The sequence below is a fragment of the Cryptotermes secundus genome, unplaced genomic scaffold (genome assembly GCF_002891405.2).
Source record: "Cryptotermes secundus unplaced genomic scaffold, Csec_1.0 scaffold544, whole genome shotgun sequence".
NCBI classification, from domain to species: Eukaryota; Metazoa; Arthropoda; class Insecta; order Blattodea; family Kalotermitidae; genus Cryptotermes; species Cryptotermes secundus.
In genome coordinates this window covers 519,930-542,397 of record NW_019736405.1, presented here as the reverse complement: position 1 = coordinate 542,397, position 22,468 = coordinate 519,930, and the positions used below count along the sequence as shown (strand labels likewise).

General features: G+C 43.3%; 1 protein-coding gene across 1 annotated transcript in view; it reads left to right on the top strand.

Moving 5' to 3' along the window:
• Positions 1 to 22,468, top strand: part of LOC111869884 (band 4.1-like protein 4A) — a gene marked incomplete at its 3' end in the record, with an annotated part of 450,907 nt that overhangs the window by 68,801 nt on the left and 359,638 nt on the right. The window contains exon 2 of the mRNA XM_033753583.1: positions 7,679 to 7,867. Within this exon, the coding sequence (XP_033609474.1) occupies positions 7,784 to 7,867 (84 nt within the window). The remainder of the gene's footprint in view (positions 1 to 7,678; positions 7,868 to 22,468) is intronic.

Below are 22,468 nucleotides of genomic sequence, written 5' to 3'. Positions count from 1 at the left end.
GCATCCTGGCGTTTCGGAGGGGGGGGGGACTCCAAGGAACTTCGCGGAGAGGAACCGTTGCACGGTTCATATTTAAACGTGAATTTCCCAGGTCGATGGATAGGAAGATTAGGACCATGTGGACTCCTCGTTCTCCTGACCTTACTCCTTCGGACTTTTTACTTTTGGGCTGTGTGAAGAACCGGTTGCAGAGCCACTGGGTGAATACGCAGAATGGACTCAAAACACGGATCATCGCAGCGAATGCAGGTGTTAGGACATGTTAACAGCACTTCTGGCAAGGGGTGGACTATAGGTGGGATGTATGGACCTCATTGTGAAGCGTTTTGCGTCTAACAACTTCTCCACTTGTGTGTTAAGAAACTATTGCAGTTGCTGAATAAAGTACTGCAAACAACAGTCTCATATCTCTCTCGTTCCGTAGCTACAGGTGCCTGAAGACCCGGCATTCTTTTCGATAAGCTGTGTATGTAGTTGCTGATCACAGTGCGCGAACGGTCTGGGTCATGAACCGTCTTCGCCCGCTCCACCGCTGGGGTCCTGGGTTCGAATCCCACTTGAGGCATGGATGTCTGTATGCATTTATTCTGTGTGTAGGTAGCGGCTTTGAGACGAACTGATCCCCCGTCTAGGGAGTCCTACCGACTGTGCATAGATTAAGAAACTGAAAAAGTGGTGAAGGCCCATAATGGCTGTAGAGCCATAGATAGACTGACTGACTGACAGACAGACAGATACCGCTAATACCAAGGTCTACCTTTGAACACGATGCTCATACAGTTCCATCTGCCTCCCATTCTCACAGACTATGTGATACTCGTCTTATTTTTGTTTTCATGTTCCCTCTTGGCCTTCTAAGTAGCTGTCGTCCGAAGGATACTCTCTTCCCACGATTCTGTATGCATTTCTCCTCTCAGAGCCTCTCCTCCTCCTCATCCAGAGCATTGCCAAGTTGTGTTTCGAAGCATGGAAGTTACGTATTAACCTAATTATCTGACTGCGTCATCACTTTTATTTTAAGATATTTTCCTGTTTCCAAAAAGAATTTTAATGTGAGCTCGCTTTTCAGACTAATAAACCGCAAATTACAAGCATACAAAACGAGTGGACAATTTGTTTTGATCTTATTGTTTTTTGTTTAATAATGACCCTTATTTGCATAAAGGTAAAGGTAAAGGTAAAGGTAAATGTAAAGTTGTCCGTGTGCTGAATTAATTAAGCAGTATGCCATGAAGACATATGGGGAAGTGGAGGTCTAGCTCCACCTTTATGGACCCCGGCACTAGATGGAGATGAATTGCCAGCTTCACGCCCCGGCCGCTTTATTTCCTGAGATTTTGCCCTCGGTGCCGATTAGATAGCAGAGTAGGTGGGCCCCAGAGTCGGTCTAGATGCTGTGAAGAACAGAAGTCCAGCCCGTAGTCTTTCGTTCAGCCTACTAAACTAATCCTACCCCTACTTATTCGCATTTTATAGCAAAATACACACATACCAGTGACTTACTTTGGTGCGTTTAACTTGATGTTTAAAATACCGTATTTACGCATGTATAGGCCGCACATTTTTTGCCAAAAATTCAAGAGGAAAACTGGGGTGCGGCTTATATTCGAAATATTCGAAATCACACTTCATTTAAAAAAAATTATATTCATAATTAGTAATACAAGGTGTTCAAAGATCGAGGAAACCGGGGCAGCAGCGTAGAGCGGATGGAACGTTTCTCCGCGACTACTGTGCCCCTCCCCGCTAGCGAGAGTGCAGTCGTGTCGCTGATACCCTTACATCAGTTTCTGTACATGCACACATTTATAAGAATACTGTAAAAAGATAACACAAACTTACCGTGCTTTATAACAGGTGCTAAAAGTGACCCCCTTCTGCTTGCAAACATGCTTCGCATCACATGAATAAATTATGCGACACTTTCTGAAGTTGGTCCACGGTAATTGAACCATATTACTGTTCATCACTTGACTCGTTACTGTCGATGTCGCTCTCGCTCGAAGTTTCGCTGTCAGGTGATGTCAGCCATACAGCGTCATCTTCAGTCCCGTCCATTGCGTTGGAAATGGATGTGACTTTAAAACTTTTGGAAACCATTTCTTCTGGTATGGTGTTCCATGCAGCCACAATCCACTCACACATTTGACTTAATGAAGGTTTCTTCAATCGTCCAGTCGGCGTCATCTCCGTGGAACCGCATCTCCAGTCCCGGTAAAAGCGCCGCAAATGAGACTTGAAAGGACGGTTTATTGACACGTCAAGTGGTTGTAACATGCCAGTCATCCCCCCTGGTATCACAACCATATCACTTTTCTCCTGCCTCATCTTCACTTTCACATTTTCAGTTAAATGGCTTCGAAAACTGTCAACCACTAACATTGACCGCTGACGTAAAAGTGCGCCTGGGCGCCGAAACCACACTGATTTCAACCAATCCAGATAGAGCTCTTCTGTCATCCATCCTTTTTCTTGAACTCTCACCAAAATTCCCGGTGGAAGCTTTTCTTTCGGCAATGTTTTGCGTTTGAAGATTACAAATGGTGGTAGTTTGTTTCCATCAGCAGTGATACCAAGCATTACGGTACACCGCTGCTTTTCTGCTCCTGCAGTCCGCACATGCACTGTTTTTTCGCCTGCTTTGTTCACTGTACTTTCACCCGGCATTTCAAAGAACACAGGAGTTTCATCAACATTTCCAATAGCTCCCATGGTGTAGTTGTGCGTCTTTCTTAATTTCAGGACATGTTTTTGAAATGCAAGCAGTTTCTCCTGGTATGTGTCGGGAAGGCGCTGCGCTATTGACGTCCGTCGCCGAATTACAAGATCATGTCGGGCCATAAAGCGCCTTGCCCATCCATAACTTCCCTTAAATTCATTACGAGGAATTTTCATTCTGTCCGCTATTTTGAGGCCTTCAAATTGAATCATTTCCACAGACACTGAAAATCCATCCGCCCGTGTATTACGCACGTATCGCAAAAGTTTATTTTCAAGTTCTGGAAATTTAGCTTTCTTTCCGCGGAAAGATTGTCGATTTTGTGAAGTTTTTTCAAGGGCATCTTTCGTTAGTATCCATCTTCGCACATTTTTTCGTCAACGTCGAATTTTCTCCCTGCTGCTCGATTTCCGTGTTCTTGTGCGTAACGCACCACTTGAAGTTTAAATTTAGACGTATAACCTGCTCTTACTCGACCCATGTTTCACTCAGAACTAACCAGGCAAGTCAAGTAAAGGCGAAAAGGTTATAACTCTCCCCCGCAATGCCTTTGTTCCGAGCGGTACCGTTATTTTCGCTAGTTGCGAACTTAGGAATGTTAAACGTTGCCAAATTTCGGAATAATTTCTACTCCTGAAATAATATTCCAAGAAAATTATTTTTTCTATAATTTCTGTCTGAAAATTGTGCTGCGGCCTATACACGCACGCGGCCTATACATGCGTAAATACGGTAGTTCTCATTTGGATTCACATGTAGTCTTCGTGCATTTTCACACCCGCAAAGCTGGAGGGCTGCAGAATTTCGCGATATATTAGTCACGTGGCTTGTTTCCGTGAACTGTTTCAGCTCAGAACTGGGTCGACTGAAACTTGCTTTGATGACTTTGTTGGCACCACATATTGTTATCGATCGTTAAGTAATGTGTCAGATTTTTAATTGCAGCTACGCGAAGCGCGTGGAAGTACCCGTGATACCAGGCTTACCAATCGCACAGACATAAGACATAAAGTATAACCATGCTACTAGCTTACGCATCCGCTCGCAAAGACTGAACTTACCGGATATAATAACAGAACTTCGCAAAACAATTATATCCGTAGGTGAGAGGAACAGAATTTCATTTTTGTATCTCTTGTGGAAGGTGTTTCAGTATGTTAGAATTAGCATAAAAGCCGTACAGAGTAGCCGTGCGAAGGCATCAACTATCTTCGCTCGCTCGACCGCTGGGATCATGGGTTCAAATCCCACTCAGGGCATGGATGTTTTGTGCGTTTGTTCTGTGTTTGACCTGTCCTGTGTTAAGGTAGGGGCCTTGCGACAGGCTGATCACTCATCCAAAGGTCTACTGTCTGAAAAATGATTACAGAACGGAATAAGAGGCCTGGGCCTTGAATGGGCTGGAAGAGCCGTTAATGGGGGGGGGGAACGAATTAACCTAAATTTACAGAAATTTGTGAACTAGAAGCCATCTATGAGCCGATTGTCTAGAAAATATGGGAATGTCGAAATCTCACAACCCTATGGGTCTTCGCGGTCTGTTACAGGGATCGCTTTATTTTTTTTTTTTTGCTTTTTCTTTTCCTATATTCTTTACATATTTAAAGAAAAGTTTCATGATTTAAATGGCTTTCTCCTTTCTGTTGTAACAATTCGAAATTCGGAAACAGTAACTTACTGAAAGAAGAAAGCAGTCTTCTGGGCTTTGGCGCCGTCTGCAGACTGCGTTACCGTGTCTCACGGTGTTGTCGCTTGCAGATTTACCTATACTTTTTCTTCAACCCTGAAGATGGAGGCGATACGTTCCTCCGAAACGTCGGTTAACACCACATATACACGGCGCCAAAGCCCAGAAGACTGCTTTCTTCATAGTCACCGCCGTGAAAGCCTCAAATCTTACACAGTAACTTACTGAGTTACCGCACTTAGATCATAAGATAAGCTATATCTTGCTGATACGTTCAGCACTGTCTACATCGACGCGCATGCGTGTTCAGTTACAGTGGATTTATTTTGAAGGGTGTAAGGGCTCTGGTCTCCTCACTCGCTGATTAATTGAACTTGGGGACGTTAATTTAGTGTTCTCTTTGTATGTAGTTTTCATTTAAATTCCGGTAATGGGCTCATTAGAGTGTGTCATATAACACACTCGAAATGCAATTTCTGTATTTATTAACAGTAAGGGTCATTAGATTTTAAGTTTTTCTGTTATAGCGATATCACTGATGTACCTTTGAAGGTATCCATACACTCGTATTACAGCATACAGTAAAGGCGAACCATGTACTTGTACCGTGCACTCTCTCAGCCCTTGAATATAACGAGCCCGCTCTAAACAATCCACTTCCATAAGTTTGTCTTTGTGGCCTAATTTCCTCATTTGAAAGAATAGAAGCAGGCTTATGAGATTACCACGCTGTCTGTGTGTCTGTGAATCCCCCCTGTCAATTTTTGAATGCCTGAACCAATCTATATGATCTGTATGATCCGTGTGTGTATCGTGACACCAGAGCGCATCTCAGCAGCGTACTTAATGAATCTCTCCCATCTGTCTGTGTGTATTACCCTAACGTTGCTAGGCAACAGCTCGGTGAAAATGTGACCGCGGCAACGTATACACATGCAGCGATAGAATTGTTGGCCCTGTCGTTTCCTATGCGGTCCGTGTCGTATCAAAGGATAGTAGGTTATTAGTTCTTCCTATAATTCTTTCTTTACGTACAAAATAAAGAGGAACGTTAGTGAGACGAGTGAGAAGGGTTTCCTTCCTCTCTGCTGTGAGGTACGCGAATGTCAAGTACAGGACCTCCGTTCGATTGTTTTTGTTAACCTGGTGCCAGAAATGAGTGGCAGGGCTCGGTAATATAGAGCGACACACAAGCCACATCATCTCGTCGAAATTCGTTTTGTAGGTTCGGAGATAAAGTATGCCGCGGATAGACAAAACCGCGCAGTTATGCTTTATTTCGTACATTTATTGTAAATGGCAGATAAAACCTATATCGATTTTGATTATTTTTATAAACTTCTTCCAAACTTTTTTTTTGCGTTTAATTTGCCATTTCTCTTTGTATAAAAAACTAATCAAGAAACGTAAAACAGATTTGAACTATTCTAAATAAGCCTCTTCTAATCCTTGCCATGAAGACGTGCGCTTCTTGCGTCATATTTTTAACTTCAGGTGTCCATTCTTAACCGCTTCTGTGGCCTAGTGGTCAGAGTTCCTGGCTATAGATGGAAAGGTATCGGGTTTAATTCCCGGCGCTACTAGATTGTCTGGGAAGTAATGGGTCGGGAACAGGGTTCACTCAGCCTCGTGAGGATAATTGAGGAGCTACTAGTAGCGGCTCCGGTCTAGAAAACCGAGATTAACGGCTGTAGGGATCCGTTGCTCTGACAACGCGACACCCTCTATCCGCTAAAGTTGGTACTAACCTCGCCAATAAGCGGCGGTCGCTCGGTCGGTATATTTCGCTTGCGGACTAAAGCCACAGTTTGTAGGTATCCAGTCTTCTTTTGGCGCGTTTCTGTCAAGAACATACAGCCTAGTCGAATGGTAAGACAGTTTGGAATGAAAGACCGGAGGAGTAAGCAGGATGAAGAGTTGTATTTATGTTCTTAGGTAATATCCAAGCGCTTCTTTAGAGGAACAGAGAAGGGCACGAAGAGCCGGAATTATCGACACTCGTGGTACAGGCCTACTTAAGCTGTACAGCTACCCGTAATCGCGTTACGTGGAGGATCGTCTGCCTACCTTGATAGGGTACCGATAGACGCTTTACAGCCTATTGGTGTGACGCGACAAAGTGGCTGACAGTCCACACACTTGGCTAGGAACGAACTCGAGCACTAAACATTAATGCAAATAAGATACATTCTTTCGTAAAAAAGAATTGTAATGTTGACTGTTCTGTATTCATGTTTGTATAATCACAAGTTATTGTTGCTCTGTTGCCATGTCAAGGACTCTCCCTGAGCCACTCTCATGTTCGGTGGCCTCTTCCTCTCTTGGTATGTACATCGCATCAGGAGGAATTGTGGGACTTGGCACCTGTGTGTGAGCAGCTGAAAGAGTGGCATCTTTGGTTAGGTGATCGTTGCCTGGATTATTTCTCAACCCCATGACTGATAAACCAATTCTGTGACAGCAAAGCCGTCCTTGTTTGAAAATTTGATGATCTAGTTAAGAAATTACCCGATTTTTATGGGATTCAAAGATTCTTTACCTCTCTCGCACTAATCCTCTGAAATTCGTTTTAATGTTATCATCCTCTCTTCCAGTTGTGGTTTCAGCTACAATTCGCTGCAGCGTGTCGCATGCCCCACTTAACTCATCCACTTTATTTAATGGTTGCAATGTGTTGTGAAAAGTGAAAACCATGAAGATTTTCATTACCTAATTTTCTCTGCCATAGTTTATTTCTTGATTTGTCCGCTGCATAGATATCGGTCCGGGCGTCAATTATTCTGAGGATTTTCGCGGTTTTCTTCAGTTTCGGCAAGCAAATTTCCAGGACAGTATCTCCGATTAGGCCACGACCGCTTCCTTCTGCAGCCCTTCCATTTCATTATTCTCTGATTATATATTCGCTTGATGCTGTTATCTGAGCTATTCGAAGCTTCATGATATAAGCGTAACTGAATAATGATAATGATAGAAACGTGCTGCATAAGTCATGAACAGAAGTGGTCTTGTCCCTGTGCGACGCGCCTTGAACGAAGGCTTGTATGAAGTTTTGAATGAAAGAAATAAAATAATGTAAAATGTCATTCTGTGTCTCGTGGCTGTACTGAGGTAACTCATATCGCTTCTAAAGATTTTTCCCGAGAAAGAAACTCCGAAACTCCTTGTATAGAAAGTGGTGTAGGCCCAGGAATACCGGAAAAAGACCTACAAGTCGGTTTTCTGAACGGAATATTGCAGTTGCTGCGTAAACACCGATTTTATTTCATTTTTAGGAAGATCAGCCGTCGGGAGTGACCAGAATACGGTAGAGCCGAGACATTGCTCCGCTGTCAGTGCGGAATCTGATGCCGATAGTGTGACGTCATCAGCTCCTCACAATGCGTTGCTTCTGCAAGAGAATCCGCACTCACCATGTGAAGGTGGTACTTCTGGACGAGCAGGAACTCATACAGGAAATACAGGTGAGCATTCTTGTTTTAATTCACTTAGTGGTGGGTGGAGTCCAACTGAGTCCACTCGGCACGGCGGCCACTGATTGGCCTATTGTAGCCTGCCCCGGGTGATTATGATGATGGAGAATTTGGCGGAATGAAGATTGGCATGGGAAACCGAAGTACTCGGAGGAAAACCTGCACCAGCGCCACTTTGTCCATCACAAATCCCACTTGACCAGACCCGGGATCGAACCCGGGCCGCCGCGGTGGGAAGCCAGCGACTAACCGCTTGAGCTATGGCGCAGCCTAGGTGAGCATTACTCATGTCTTTCGCAGGGCGTTCAGTCGATATTAAGTATTTATTACTGTGTACGGCTGCTAAATTTCTCAGTCAAAGGGAAATTATTTCCTCACACCCATTTTATTTAACAGATTCACTAATATAAAAGTTACCTCCTTTTGCGTCGTCTGTTTCACAGTAATGCAGCGTACATCACAAGAAGAGAAATACAGCCACACTAAAAATGTGTCATAAATTATTCTCAAGAGCTTCGTAACGCGGTAGCGTAGTTGCATCAGGCACTATGCTACAAGCCGAAAGGTCGCGGGTTCAAGTACCGATGAGGTGGATTTTTTTTTCAATTGACCCAATCCTTCNCCAGCCGCCTTATGGCCCTGGGGTCAACTCAGCTTCTAACAGAAATGAGTACCAGGAATCTTCTTGGGGGGGGGGGAAGGGATGGTCGGCACGTAAGGCTGACAACCTTACCGCCATCTGTAAGCCGATTGTCTAGAGAAAATATGGGAACCTCGACGTCTTAGAACCCTGTGGGCCTCCACTGCCTCTTACAGGGATAGCTTTAACTTGCCTTCGTAATGTGTAGGTAAAAAGGGAAAGTTGTACCTGTACTTAACTAATTAAACACTCCGCCATGAAGGCATATGGGGGAGTGGATGTATATATCCGTATTTTTTACCTCGGCACTAGCTGGAGGTGAGTGGTCAGCTTCACGCCCCAGCCGCTTTACCATCTGAGAAAGATCCCCCGATACCCATTGGATAGGCTGGGTGGGCTCCAGAGCCAGTCTGGACGGCGTGGAGAAGAGAAAATTGTCAATCCTATGGGAACTCGAACTCCGACCCTTCGGTCGTTCACTCCGTAGCCGGTCGCTATACCGGCTATGCTATCCTGACTCCTTCGTAATCTGTAGACTTAAGGAAATTACGTTTTACCGAATTCCTAAATAAATATAAACTTTTTACTAGACAACCAGGGAATCAGAAGTTCCAGTCCTTTTTAGATGTTGTCATTAATAAAAGTATGTACATTAAGCTAACCAGATTAGAGCCTCGGATTACATTGACACTCATGAAATCAAGGAGAGGGTGGTGGGAGGTAGTGGTTACACGCATGGGATCGAAGAGAAAAAAGATACAGACGTGAAGGTAGGAAAACCTGCGGGAAAGAGCCCTGCTTGGGAGACTTAGGCGGAGGGGGGGGGGGGATAATGTTAAAATGTATCCTAAAGGAGTGGAATGGAAGAGTATTGATTGGATTTATGTGGCTCAAGATGGGAACCAGCACGACGCTCTTCTGAAACTTTGTGTTCCATAAAATGTATGAAATTTCTTGAGCAGTAAAGCAATCGTTGGCTCCCCAAGATGGATTCAGCTCCATTTATCTAGTTACTTATTTGGATTGTATTCACAGGTTGAGGTGAAAATGCCTGCTTCATTATGATTCAGTTGAAGCCATAGACATGAGCTAGAAATATTTGTCCCATTTTTTCTTTTTTCTCTTTATCGTTGTGTATCCGATATGAGTACTCATTTTTGTTCAATGATCGCATTCTGTGGTTATCAATATTTATCGTTTGTATCGATTTCATTTCTATAGCCTATTGTTGTTCAGAGTGTTTACAACTGGTTCAAATGCATTGCAACAAAAACCAATCAACCAAAAGCCATTGGATTTTCAGTCGATTAGCGTGGGCTCTCTTTCACTTACCTGAATGTACAGACGCTTTACATTATGTGTATATGTTTGGTTCAATAGATCCATTTGACACACTTTCATCACGGTTCGCCTTTGCAATCGGAGTATAGTTGTGGTCATCTGATGGAATTTTAGTACAGTTATGAAGAACAAACTGTGATTGGCCGAGTTATGAATCATATTACAGACGTCAGGGAAGTTAAGACTTAAGTGACTTTCAATTCATGTTACATAATATGAAGTATAAAGCTACTACGACCCACAGTCCAGGCTGGTAGGCTGTTTCTCATTAGAGTTCAATCCCTCTGATGCCTGTGAGATTTTGATGAACAGAGCTACAATGGGGTAGGTTGCTTGTTTGGAGGCACTGTCCTGGCATAATCCTGGAAAGGTTAGGGGATCTAGGAAGAGCACCAAATCAGGATAACCAGCTGAGATTGAAATGGCTTGCAAAATATATATAGGAATTATATGTCAACCGTCAACACAACACATATACTCAGTTTTAATATTCGATCTTTATTCCTGCTACTTGTTTCGATCGGACAAGACCATCATCAGGCAGTTTTCTTGTTTTTTATTGCTAGTGGGGTGGGACTAAGTCCCTTGTACTGCGGCCACTTCTGGACTATTGTACCAGCCCCAGATGATAGGTGAGAATGACTGTGGAGCAATTGGTGGAATGAAGATTGGCACTTGGAGAAAACCTGCCCCAGCGCCACTGTGTCCACCACAGATCCCACTTGACCAGACTCGGGATGGAACACGGGCCGCCGTGGTGGGAAGCCAGCGACTAACCGCTTGAGCTATGGCGCGGCCATATGATCAGGCAGTTACGTACAGGAGTACGTACAGTTACTGAACAGCCGATACGGATCCATATCATTGCAACGTGTCGTATTGTATGCTGACACAGAAATTTGCCTGAAGTTGGTGTTATAATTAAAGTAACAAATACATAAATAAGATAAAAGATAAAACTTAAATATAAAAGTATACCATATATTAAGATTTATATTGTGTTTAATATATTATTAAAAATGTTAAAATTATTGTCGTGTGTTGCTTATGTAACGCGACAAATAAATTCACGCAGGTCTTGGATTTAGCGAATATTTATTGGCCAATCTCTTTTACACTTACAAGTGCAATTATGATCACTTATAACGTCTTCGGACGTTTCTTCTTCACTGTTATAATTACTTGCTCCGCTATCCTCCGTCAAGTGTCTTGGTCCCTTGTCGAAGGACTCTTCCTGCTTGAGTCGAATACAAACTCAACTGCGGGACGGAATAGAGAGCACCGTCTCCCAGGTTTCGATTTCACGTGTTCTATGCTTGTTACTGCGGGAATGCGTTATTCCCACTGTTTCAAACAATTCGTTGCTACGGATATTCCCACGCAGCGGTCTGTTGGTATTCAGTTCGTCGCTGTGGGAACTAAAAAATTTCCATGTATCCGTTGTCGCGGAAGTATGCGTTCCAATTGCAGCCGTTGCACAGCGATGGACGTCATATAGCACGTCACAATATTTTAAAGAAATGTGTAAGAATATATTAAATGATTTTTTTTTCGTGTGGTAGGTTAAGGATGTGCATGCCAACTGAAGTATTTAAGGGCCCACTGCTACAGTGTAGGAAACTGGGCACATGTTTGTAGGTCTATGTTGTAGAAGCTTTCTACGTAGTGAGCCCGGTTGTGGAGCCCAAAGTCAAGTTTCTATGGTGTTCGTGTTGTTAGTGTGTGGTATACTGGTATGCTATTTCCACGTTATGTATATTTATATAATCGTACAATATGGCGTATGTGTTTCTTGTCTGTGCGTATGTACGTTCGGTGTACACTGTGCGTAAAATCGCAAAACGCATAGCTCATTGGAAAATATTTGCAGTGTGCGTGTAGACTGGAGAAACTCTAAATGCCTTTCCGTTTTTCTTTGATCGCCTTCCTACTTTACGTAATTTCAGTGTATAATTGAATTAAGTCTAAGGACATGCAGGCAATGACTAGAACGCTGTTGTATAATGTATTGACAATACTGATGCTGGTTAGATAACCAGCAAGACCTTGACTGCTCGGACAGCGGTCATCACAGCCAAGCCGCTGTACTGTACCTGCTGAAACAATCGGCCATTATGAGACAGATGCGACTTGTTCTCCTACATAATAATATTGCCAGTATACACAGCTTTGTTTTGCAAAAATCTGAATGTGAGGAAGATACCTGTGTGCGACTTAAAGATAATATTAAAATTTGTAGTTCCCATGTCGGAGACTACGAATAGTTCTGTGCTGTCTTCTGAGCTGTGGCGTTAAGTAGTGCGGTAAAAGATTACCAACGTTTCGGGAGAAGACATTGCCTCCATCATCAGGGTCGCACAGTAATCCAAGCAAGCAAGAAACTATTCTGCGTGCATGCTCGGCTGAGTCTTCGTCCATGAAGATGGAAACAATATGTTCCTCCAAAATGTTTGTACATTTCCACCAAGCCACACATCACGCCCTAGAAAGGAGTATTTTTCAATATTAAAGTGGACTATAAACAAACAGGGTGTGGTGATGTGAACGAGAATCATGTGTTCCCCATTGGCCTGCTACCGTGGTCACGGTATGAACGTTCGGATTCCATAAGAGATTGAGAATGCCCTGCCTAGCTGAACAATGGCCCTGTTCCATGTAGCCGTTGTCATTATGCAGTGTCCACGTATTAAGTCATTTGACCTGTCCCATACAGATCTAATTCTGAAAGACTGCATCCTTTCAGAAGTTTGATAGGACTCTTTGGACCAAGAATCGGCCCTTCAAAAGTCCTGCAGACATTGCCTCCAGCGGATACCAATCTGCGGTTCCAACGTTTGAGCAATCGGAAGATCACACTGGCCTTATACCTCGCAGTTCTACATGTTGTTCTTGTTCTTGTTGCTGCCGCTAGTTTTCCTCCTCCACGTTATGATCGATTCTGGGATCAAGCCAGCCTCCTATCCAGCGGGCACCGAGGCTCTCTTCCCCGGGGTAAAGCGGCCGCGGTTTGAAGCTGACCACCAGTTCCGTCTCGTGCCGAGGTCAAGAATACATGGATCTATACGTCCACTTTCCCGTATGTCTTCATGAGTAGTGTTTAGTTAAGGACAGGGACGAATTTACCTTTTGCCCTATTATTGCTAGTATTTAATCTTGTCAGGAGGGTATTTCTGGTACTCTGCCTCTTGAACCAGTGGTGATCCCCACCACTCAAACTTCAAAACTGCAGTGCTTTCCTTACTGCGTTCTACCAGTACAGTTTTTTTTTTGTAGAGAACACGCAGAATACTTTCCTGCTGTTGCTTCCAAAATTTTGTATTTATTTAGTTACATATCTTGTGGTCACAGTAGCTACCGATATGAGAAAACGTTTCATTTTCAACATTAGATGAATTTCGATGCTTACATTTTTTTATATTTTAATTTATTTTCGGTCTGCTCTTGTATTACATTCCTGTTCAGTATCCATCAGCATGCGAATTTCATCTCTATTATTTGTAATTGTTATGTCTGGCCTATTTGCCAGAAGCTTTGTCTGTCCGTGCTCCGGATTCCATAGTATTGTTGCATCTTCATGTCCTGGGGCACTCTGTAGCGCAGTTGGTTGATGTACTATGCCGCAAGCCACAAGGTCGCGGGTTCAATTCCCGATGAGATCATTGGATTTTTCAATTTACCAAATCCTTCTAGCCGCAGTATGGCCCTGGGGTAGGCCGTACCATACTCAAGCAGTTAGTCGCTGGCTTCCCACCGCGGCGGCCCGGGTTCGATCCAGGGTCTGGTAATGTGGGATTTGTGGTGGACAAAGTGGCGCTGTGGCGGGTTTTCTCCGAGTATTTCGGTTTCCCCTGCCAATCTTCATTCCACCAAATTCTCCATCATCATAATCACCCGGGGGAGGCTACAATAGGCCAATCAGTGGCCGCCGTGCCGAGTGGACCCAGTTGGACTCCACCTCCCACTAAGCGAATTAAAAAAAATGGCCCTGGGGTCGACTCACCCTGTAACAAAAATGAGTACCAGGAATCTTCCTGGGGGTAAAGTGCGACCGGCGCGTAACGCTGACCTCACCGCCGTCCATGAGCCAAGTGTCTAGAAAATGTGGGAGCCTCGACGTCTTACAATCGTATGGGCCTCCAGGACCTCTTACATGGATAGCTTTACCTTTTTCATTATGGGGTTTCATCCATTCTTTCAATCAGATATGATAACGCTGATTAATTCAGAAAGGATGAAACTGGCTGTTCATACAGCATAGAAAGCTCGAGAAATGTGATCACAGGTTTGGTTTTAAGCTTCTTCTGTGGGCCCTTAAGAGGTCCAGTCGTAGATGGAAGCGTGACAGGAAAATGGATATTACAGCGTAACTGTTGAAAATTTGACTTTGTTTAAGTAATTTCACGTTAGAATCCAGTGGCTTTCATGATGAATATGATGATCTTCCTGGTACCGTAACTATAACAGCGAGTATCAGTTGGCCCAAGGAAAGTTCTGTACAGTGGCGTTCAGCTGGTTGGTTACTCAGTTGATTAGTCGTTGATGTAAAAATATATTAAGCTTCCTATAGCACTCGTGCACACTTTCACATGTTTTGTTCATCCCCAGCTATCATGGACATTATAACTAACCATTAAATTTCAATTATCCATTCATTTTGCGTGCACACGCGGTGTCATGGATCCAAAACCGGTCCAACTGAGATTAAAAAAATCTAAGATGTAGTTCCCTTATGTAAGTATCATTATAGGAAAAAGATGATAAATTAGTGGAGTAGGAAGTGAATTCTTATGTGCACATTGAGACTTCTCTTAGTAAGTGTAATTGCCTAATTGCGGGTATCAATAGCGATAACTGTTCGTGCAAACCCGCACAAATTCATCACGCACATCGCTCTCAGAGACTGGTTTGTCTTCATAAGCGAGCGTTTCCTTATAAGATGTAGGTTTGTTCGTTTAAAGAACATCTCTTTCCCTTTCGTTAGACTATGCCATTTGTAGTTACTATAGGATTCTGACGATGGTGTATAACACACAGAGATATTGGGTTTTCGGACTTTATCCATCGTCCTGGTTTTAAGATAACTAAGAAAAACACGACGTTTCGGAAACTGGATCTGTTTCCGTCCCCAGGTGTGGGAAAACACCTGTTCTATTCGGTCCCTTGGGAAGAGCTAGCCTCAATCACTGGCCCAGTGATTGTCACGCTTTGTTGTAAGGTATTCGAGTGAGCCCAAAGAAAATGATAATCAGTAAGATTGAACACTATGGAATGTTTATGCTGAGATTATTATTTACGTAAAACAGATTTGCACTTGAAGAATGCCGTCTTCTGGGATGTGGCGCCGTGTAGAGCTTGTGTGAACCGACGNAAAAAACGATTTGAATATTTGTACGTTGTACACTTGAACATGCACGTACCTCTTACAGATACCTCAGGCGGTGTAGTGATTACACTATAGTTCAAGCGACCGAAGAACCATGGTTCCATTCTCGGCAGGGCTGACAGTTTTTTCTCCTCTCCATAGCGTCCGAATCGGCTCTTGGGCCCACCCAACCCACTGCTCAATGGGTGTGGGGTATAATTCCCCGGGAGTAAAGCTGCCGGGACTTGACGTTGACCACGCTATCTAATGTCGAAGTTAAGAATTTGGGGAACTATACCTCCAGTCTCCCACACGTCTTCGTGACATGATATTTAATTAAGCATAGCAACTACAGCTAGTCCTAATGCTTCGGTGGCTGTGCTGTCAAGACCTGTTTCACTATGGAGGAGACGCGATTTAATGAACCCTGGCCCTCGTGCTTGTAACATATAAACGCTCAACTTTGGCAGAAGATTGCAGCATTGTTGTCAGATCATCATTTCAACTCCGAACTTACAAGGTTGCACATGCATCACTTTGTACAGGTCATGTATCATCAGTTGAGATGGGAATGAATGATGGATTGGTGAACATTTTGGTAGGCGATGGTAGCCGATCGTAGCCGATTTAAAGTACAGTTGTTACAACTGCATTTCATGAGAGAGAGAGAATCCACACTGAAACTCCGTCATAACAGCCAATAAGTTGGTCTGGGTTCGAACTGGTACCTGCCTGATACAAGTCTGAAACGATAACCCAACACGCACTTGCTCAGTGGAGCAGGTTGTGTGAAGAGTAGGACGTTTTCTAAGTGGCCAATACTGTGCCTGTGGTCACTTGGACATTCAGAGATGTGCTGTGTGGCGACCTTTTGTTTTGATGTCTCAAGTTGAAGGAATATTCTTTTGTTTCTTTATTTCACGCCCATTTGAAAACACGAGGCACGGCGACGTCCAAAGGAAGGGGGGTGGAGAGGCGGGAGGGAATGTCAGATGCCCGCACGTTCAGCGTCTTAGAAACTGCGCTCGTGTCATACACAATGATGTGAGCTGTTCGGCAGGCTGCCTTAGCCCCGTAATGTAGTGGCTGCATGTCTTACCTGCTTCAATGAGTATTCCGTGCTCTCTGTTTCGATCCTTCCCTCCTCATATCCTTTCTCTCGCTCTGTCCTTTTCCGTTTATTTTCTTTTTCGTCTCCACTGGTGCTGCAACCTTAGCCGCTTCGAATGTTTAAAGATTTTGAATGTCTTAATGGTGCAAGCGGCAAGACCCATTAGACGAGATGGAGGGTCATTGCCCGTCGCAAGAGGACAAGATATGAAATCTTCGACACAGTGCTCGATCTGTGTCAGCTTCAAGACGCCGAAGAATTCAACTTTCGGGAAACAATTTCTTAGTAGGAACATTCATATATAGGTGTAAGACACGCAGACACAAATAAGAACCACGAATTACGATGCATGAGAACTGTACTACATTACTATAACTATCCTACATACAGGGTGATTCACGAAGATTTACCCCGGCTTATGGTACATATTCCTGGGGTTATTTCCTGCAAAATTTCCTTATAAACTTGTCGATTTTCAATAGTTACGGAGTAACAATAGATTTTCGAAACGCAACATTGTGAATGCAGCGCTATGTTTCAGCGTGGGCGACCATACGTTCCAGTCAGCTATGTCAGCAGATAAGGTAGACCCGTTTGAATGTTGCGCGTAGGTAGATAGGCAGAGCGGTTCATACGCGTGCGACGCATTGTGTTGACGTGCAGGGAGACATTTTTGAAAATCTTATGTAAATCCAGTCGTCTTCTAAAGCACTACAGTTTAAAGGAAACAGATTGATAGAAGGGTGTGATATGCAACCATTGGTATGTTTACAGAATGGGATGCTGAAAATAATGTAATTTTGTAACACAAAATCGATGAAAAATGTTGCATAATGCAAAATTAAGAAATTGGAAAAAAAATTGCTTTTGGAATGCTTCTTTCCTAAAACATTAACGATTTAAAAAGTGTTTGTGTTGTATTTCTAATTTGTTTTGACTGAAATTCAAAGAAAAAATATTTTTCGCCAGTTTACAAATTACTGTACCTCTTTAATTATGAGTTGGATACCATTAGTATATTAACATTTTTGTTCCAAATTGCCTCAAGAATGCTCTCCCTAAGTGAGGGTAAAACTTCGTGAATCGCCTTATATAAACACCGAGATAAACACAAACCAAACCACATAAAACAAGAGCATCACCAAACACAAACAAGGATGGGCCACCTTCACATATACCGGAAAGGAAACAAGAATCGTCACACACAACACAAACATACAAATATCTTTCAAAACCACCAACACGGTAGAAAAATTATCTAAAATCGAAATAAAAAACACATTTCAGATACTTTTAACGAAAGTGGCATTTACCAACTAAAATGTAACAGCTGCCCATTAAAGTATGCAGAGCAGACGGGCAGAAATTTTCGAACACGCTTTAAGGAACATATCCAAGCAATAAAGACTAACAAACCAGGCTCCAAATTTGCATAACATATACTAGACACACAACACACATAACGATACAATAGAGGTTGTTACAACTGCATTTCATATCAAGAAAACAATATACTCCACATCAAGAAAACGGGCCCCCAATTAAATACTTGGGAAGTCTTTTATAAACACGGTCTCAGTGCACAGAAATTACAAATGTACGATATACGTTTATAACCCCATATTCGACCTAATCATAAAATATATCCCACATAATAATAAATGACTGATCTTCCCCCACCACCACCACCTCAAAAAGAAAAAATAAAATGCTTACACCACTCCTCCCCCACCTTCCCATACTATATAATAGTACTCCTGAAATTATGTAACGAGAACCTAGTTTATTCCAAACAACACAATCAGGTACAGCACCACAGCAGTAGAAGCAAGAAACTGCGCCTCAACAAGTAATCAACAATATATATACACCGAGTAAATATTCGTAATTCAAATCTACGGTACTTTAACGTTACACGAAATCCATTTTCAGCAAAGCAGGAAACCGCACCATAAATAAAACTCCAATTCGCAAATGCTTACTGTGTAGAATAACAACACGACCAGCGCACCTACTGCAGAAAGTCAAAAAACGTTAAGTACACAAACATAAAATCAGTATAAAAGCATATAACACAAGTACATCCTCACAATATATTCTTAATTTTTCAGACAAACCACAAAAAACACGACGACACGAAGCCATCGGCACTAACAGCGTACATAGCATCAACATTTATACTAAGAGATCAAAAATTCTAAAAACACATTTCCCCCCCCCAAAAAAAACACTTGCGACCATTACAACCAACAATACACACACGTATAACAAGTCCCCATAAAGGACAAAAGTTCGGAAACATATACAGAGTAGGCCAGACTCAATTAGGCAGTTTTTGATCATTAATAACTAACCAATCCAACAACACACGGGATAATGGGAAAGTACCTTTTGTTTTCGATAGATGGCAGCATCATACGGTATGCTGTGAACTCTGCCTACTTAGTGCGTATCGAGGAAATGTCATGACCGGTAGACGGTTGTCTATCCAGCAGCGTGTAAAATGTATGCGCCTTTTCTCAGTTACTAACAGTGTATCAGAAGTCCAGCGCAGGATTTTGGAAGAGTTTGGACAGCCAGCATTCCACAGGGACACAATCGTCCGAATAAACAAGCAGTTTGATGAAACTACCAGTGCTTTGAATCCCAAGCATCCTGGTCAGCCGAGAAATGTCCGAAATGCTGACACACAAGCACGTGTTGCTGTGGAACTAGCATCATCATCTCAGAAATCGAAGTCTACCCGACGTTTGTTGGCCTTGCTGGACATTTCGAGGGCAGGTTTGCGGAGAGTTTTGAGTGCCATGAAGATGACGCCATACCATCCACGGCTTATTCATGTTCTTAACGAGGACGATTTCGACAGGCGACTTGAGTTCGCCGAGTTGATGCTGACCAAGTTTCAGGAGAACCCTGACCTTATTCGGAATATTGTCTTGACTGATGAGGCCAAATTTCACACATCAGGATCGGTCAACAGACACAACTGCGTGTTTTGGCGGCCATAGAACCGCAGTGCCACCATTGAATACGATTTCCAGCCCCCGGGAGTGATGGTGTTGGGCGGCGTGACGTACGAAGGACTGATTGGCCCGTTCTTCCTTGAAGGTTGCGTCACGGGGGAAACCTACCAAAAGTTGCTGAGGGAAAGTGTCATCCCAGAACTTCAGAGGAGAGAGAACTTTGATGAACTGTGGTGGCAGCAAGATGGGGCCCCACCACACTTCGCCAATATTGTTCGGGCGTTCTTGCATCGAGTTTTCCCTCAACGCTGGATTGGCCGTCGAGGGCATATGGAGTGGCCAGCCCGATCACCAGACATCACCCCACCAGACTTTTTCCTTTGGGGTTACCTCAAAGACAAGGTGTACGCTAATCCCATTGACAGTGTGAAACATCTGCGTGAGGTGATTGTTCAGGAGTTCAATAAAGTTCCGGTGAATATACGTATATAGAAAGGAGTGTGAAAATGTTGCTTTGCGTCTGCAAGCCTGTGTTGACTTAGGCGGTGCCCAGGTTGACCAGCATCTTGAAAATCCATGACTTATATGTGTGCGATTCCATTTTTGTAACCATTGCAACTGTTAACATTTATCAATAAAAATAACATAATCAAAAACTGCCTAATTGAGTCTGGCCCACTCTGTATATACACACCATTTCCCAAACTCCATTCCACCTTATAATCCCCGTGTATGTAATGGGATAATTTTTAGAAAAAGAACAATTTTAAATAAGCTTTACTAATTTTATACAAGCATTTGAATATGTTTAAACATTAATCCTATGTAAAAACTTTTACGTGACAAGACTATTACGATGGATCCATTGCTACACACAGTCCAGTACCGAACGTGAATGAATTTTGTTGTTTAGAAACGCTTGATGGTGGGCGTAGAATTACCGAAACATGTAGGAAAAATAACATTTTAATAAGCTGACTTATCGACAGTTCGAGTCTTATCACTTTTTTTATTGGAAATGTAAAATTGTTGTGATCGATGGACATGTTTACATAGTAGTGATATACACAGCAGGATGCAGAACATGCAAATGTTGTCATTTCCCAAGCTAAAGGCCCAGTTTCGATGGTAGCTCAGGCTAATACGTGGGCGTTGAGTGACTTGAGGTAGCAAATATCCGCCGTTCTGAGGCACGGAATATGAGTTCGGCCGTGCCGTCTGTCCGAGATGCACTGAGGATCACCGTACTTCACCCGCTGTTTGGATGGGAACAGTTGCACTAGGCAGACGGAATAAACAGCATAGGATAGCAGCGTGTGGCCTGTTTCCCGATCACAGTGGCCGCGCGGTGTAAGGCTTGAACCGTCTTCGCCCGCTCGAACGCTGGAATCGTGGGTTCGAATCCCACTCAAGGCATGGATATCTGTATGCGTTTATTCTGTGTTTATGTTCTGTGTGTAGGTAGGGGCCTTGCGACGGGCTTATCCCCCGTCTAAGGAGTCCTGCCGACTGTGTATAGATTAAGAAACTGAAAAAAAGCGGTGAAGGTCCACAAGGGCTATAGAGCCGTGGATGGATGGATAGTCTGTCTATTTGTTTACTGTTTTAAGAGATAGTTATGAACGAATTGTGTCTTAGTACTTGCACAGTAAATCTAATTATGGTGAAACTGTGTTTTAGCTTGAAGGATATATAGTGCGGATCGGAGAAACAAATACATAGAAAAGTTTTGAGAGAAGAGCCTGAAATAGAAACAGGGAGACCACTTTGAAGACCTAAGCTCAAATGGGAGGATATTATTAAAATGCACTACAAATAAGTGAAATGGAAGAGAGTGGACCGGATTCATCTGGCTCGGAAAAGGGGCTTGGTGTCAGGCTCTTGTAAAAATGGTAATAGACACTCGAGTTCCTTGAAATACTGGGATTTCTTGACTAACTGAACAACTGTTAGCTTCTGAAGAATTGTTTTGCTTCGTGGACGTAGTGTGGAAAATGATGATGTAAACTAATTTGATTGATATTCGCGTCAAGGCCGATGAATGGAACTTGTTCTGCTGTGATGTTACTTTCAAGGCTCGCCTAATGGTTAGGAACGACTGTAACCTTGTTCTTTGGGCTGAGGTAATTAACGTGATTTTCAGAGTACTGCAGCTGAAGGCTCTGAAGTGATACGGTCCGTACTGCGGCACACATGCTTTGGATTCTTCCCCCCAAAGATAAGATTCGCCATTATGAACCCGGGTGGAATGCGGTATCGAAGCTGATAAATAATTTGCATTCAGAAGGGCAGCCAAAGTAGTAAGTTATAGAACCTGAGTGCTGGCAGTCCTGTGGGGGTTGGGCTTGATTCGCGCAGGGAAAGCAGTTGGATCATAATATTACTTTTGACAGAATGGGAAGACATTCTAGCTGGTGTAACGAGACAACCCGAAGAATGAATTTCCAGGCTAGTACTATAAACCGCCGGTCCCCACACCGCGGTCCGACAGTCGGATGACGCCTGAAAGTCCGAATTTGCGATAGGTGCGTAATACAGAAGGCAGCTTAGAGATCAGCAAACAGCAGGGAACTCGGCGAAGGATGGAAACTGTGACTGACTCTTGCATGTTGATGGGTATGGAGGCGTGATTTAGAGGAGACAATACAAGCACTTTGAGAAAAACCGAATAATAGACCTTCCTTAAATTGTTCCATGACCACTTTTTTAAAATCCTTCATAATTCTTTATTCACTAATCATCCTATCATTCGATAATCTCTGCTACTGACAGCGTCATTAAAGAAACGATATATAAATAAATTGGAAAAAAGTCCATCATTGGTGTCACTTTGTTCGCCATAAATCCGATAAGAGCGTTTCAGTGCGTTCTGGTTTTTCATTTTGTCATACTACAAGGTGCCGGGATAGCGCTTTCGGTATAGCGACTGGCTACGGGCAGGACGACCGAGGGGTCGGAGTTCCAGTCCCGGTAGGGACAAGAATTTTCACTTCTCCACGTCATCCAGACCAGCTCTGGGGCCCATCCAGCCTCCTATCCAATTGGTGCTCCTGGTTCTTTCTCCGGGGATAAAGCGGCAGGGGCGTGAAGTTGACCACTCAACTCCAGCTAGTCCTGAGGTCAAGAAGATGTGGATCTATACATTCAGTCCCCCATACGCCTTCAAGGCGTAGTG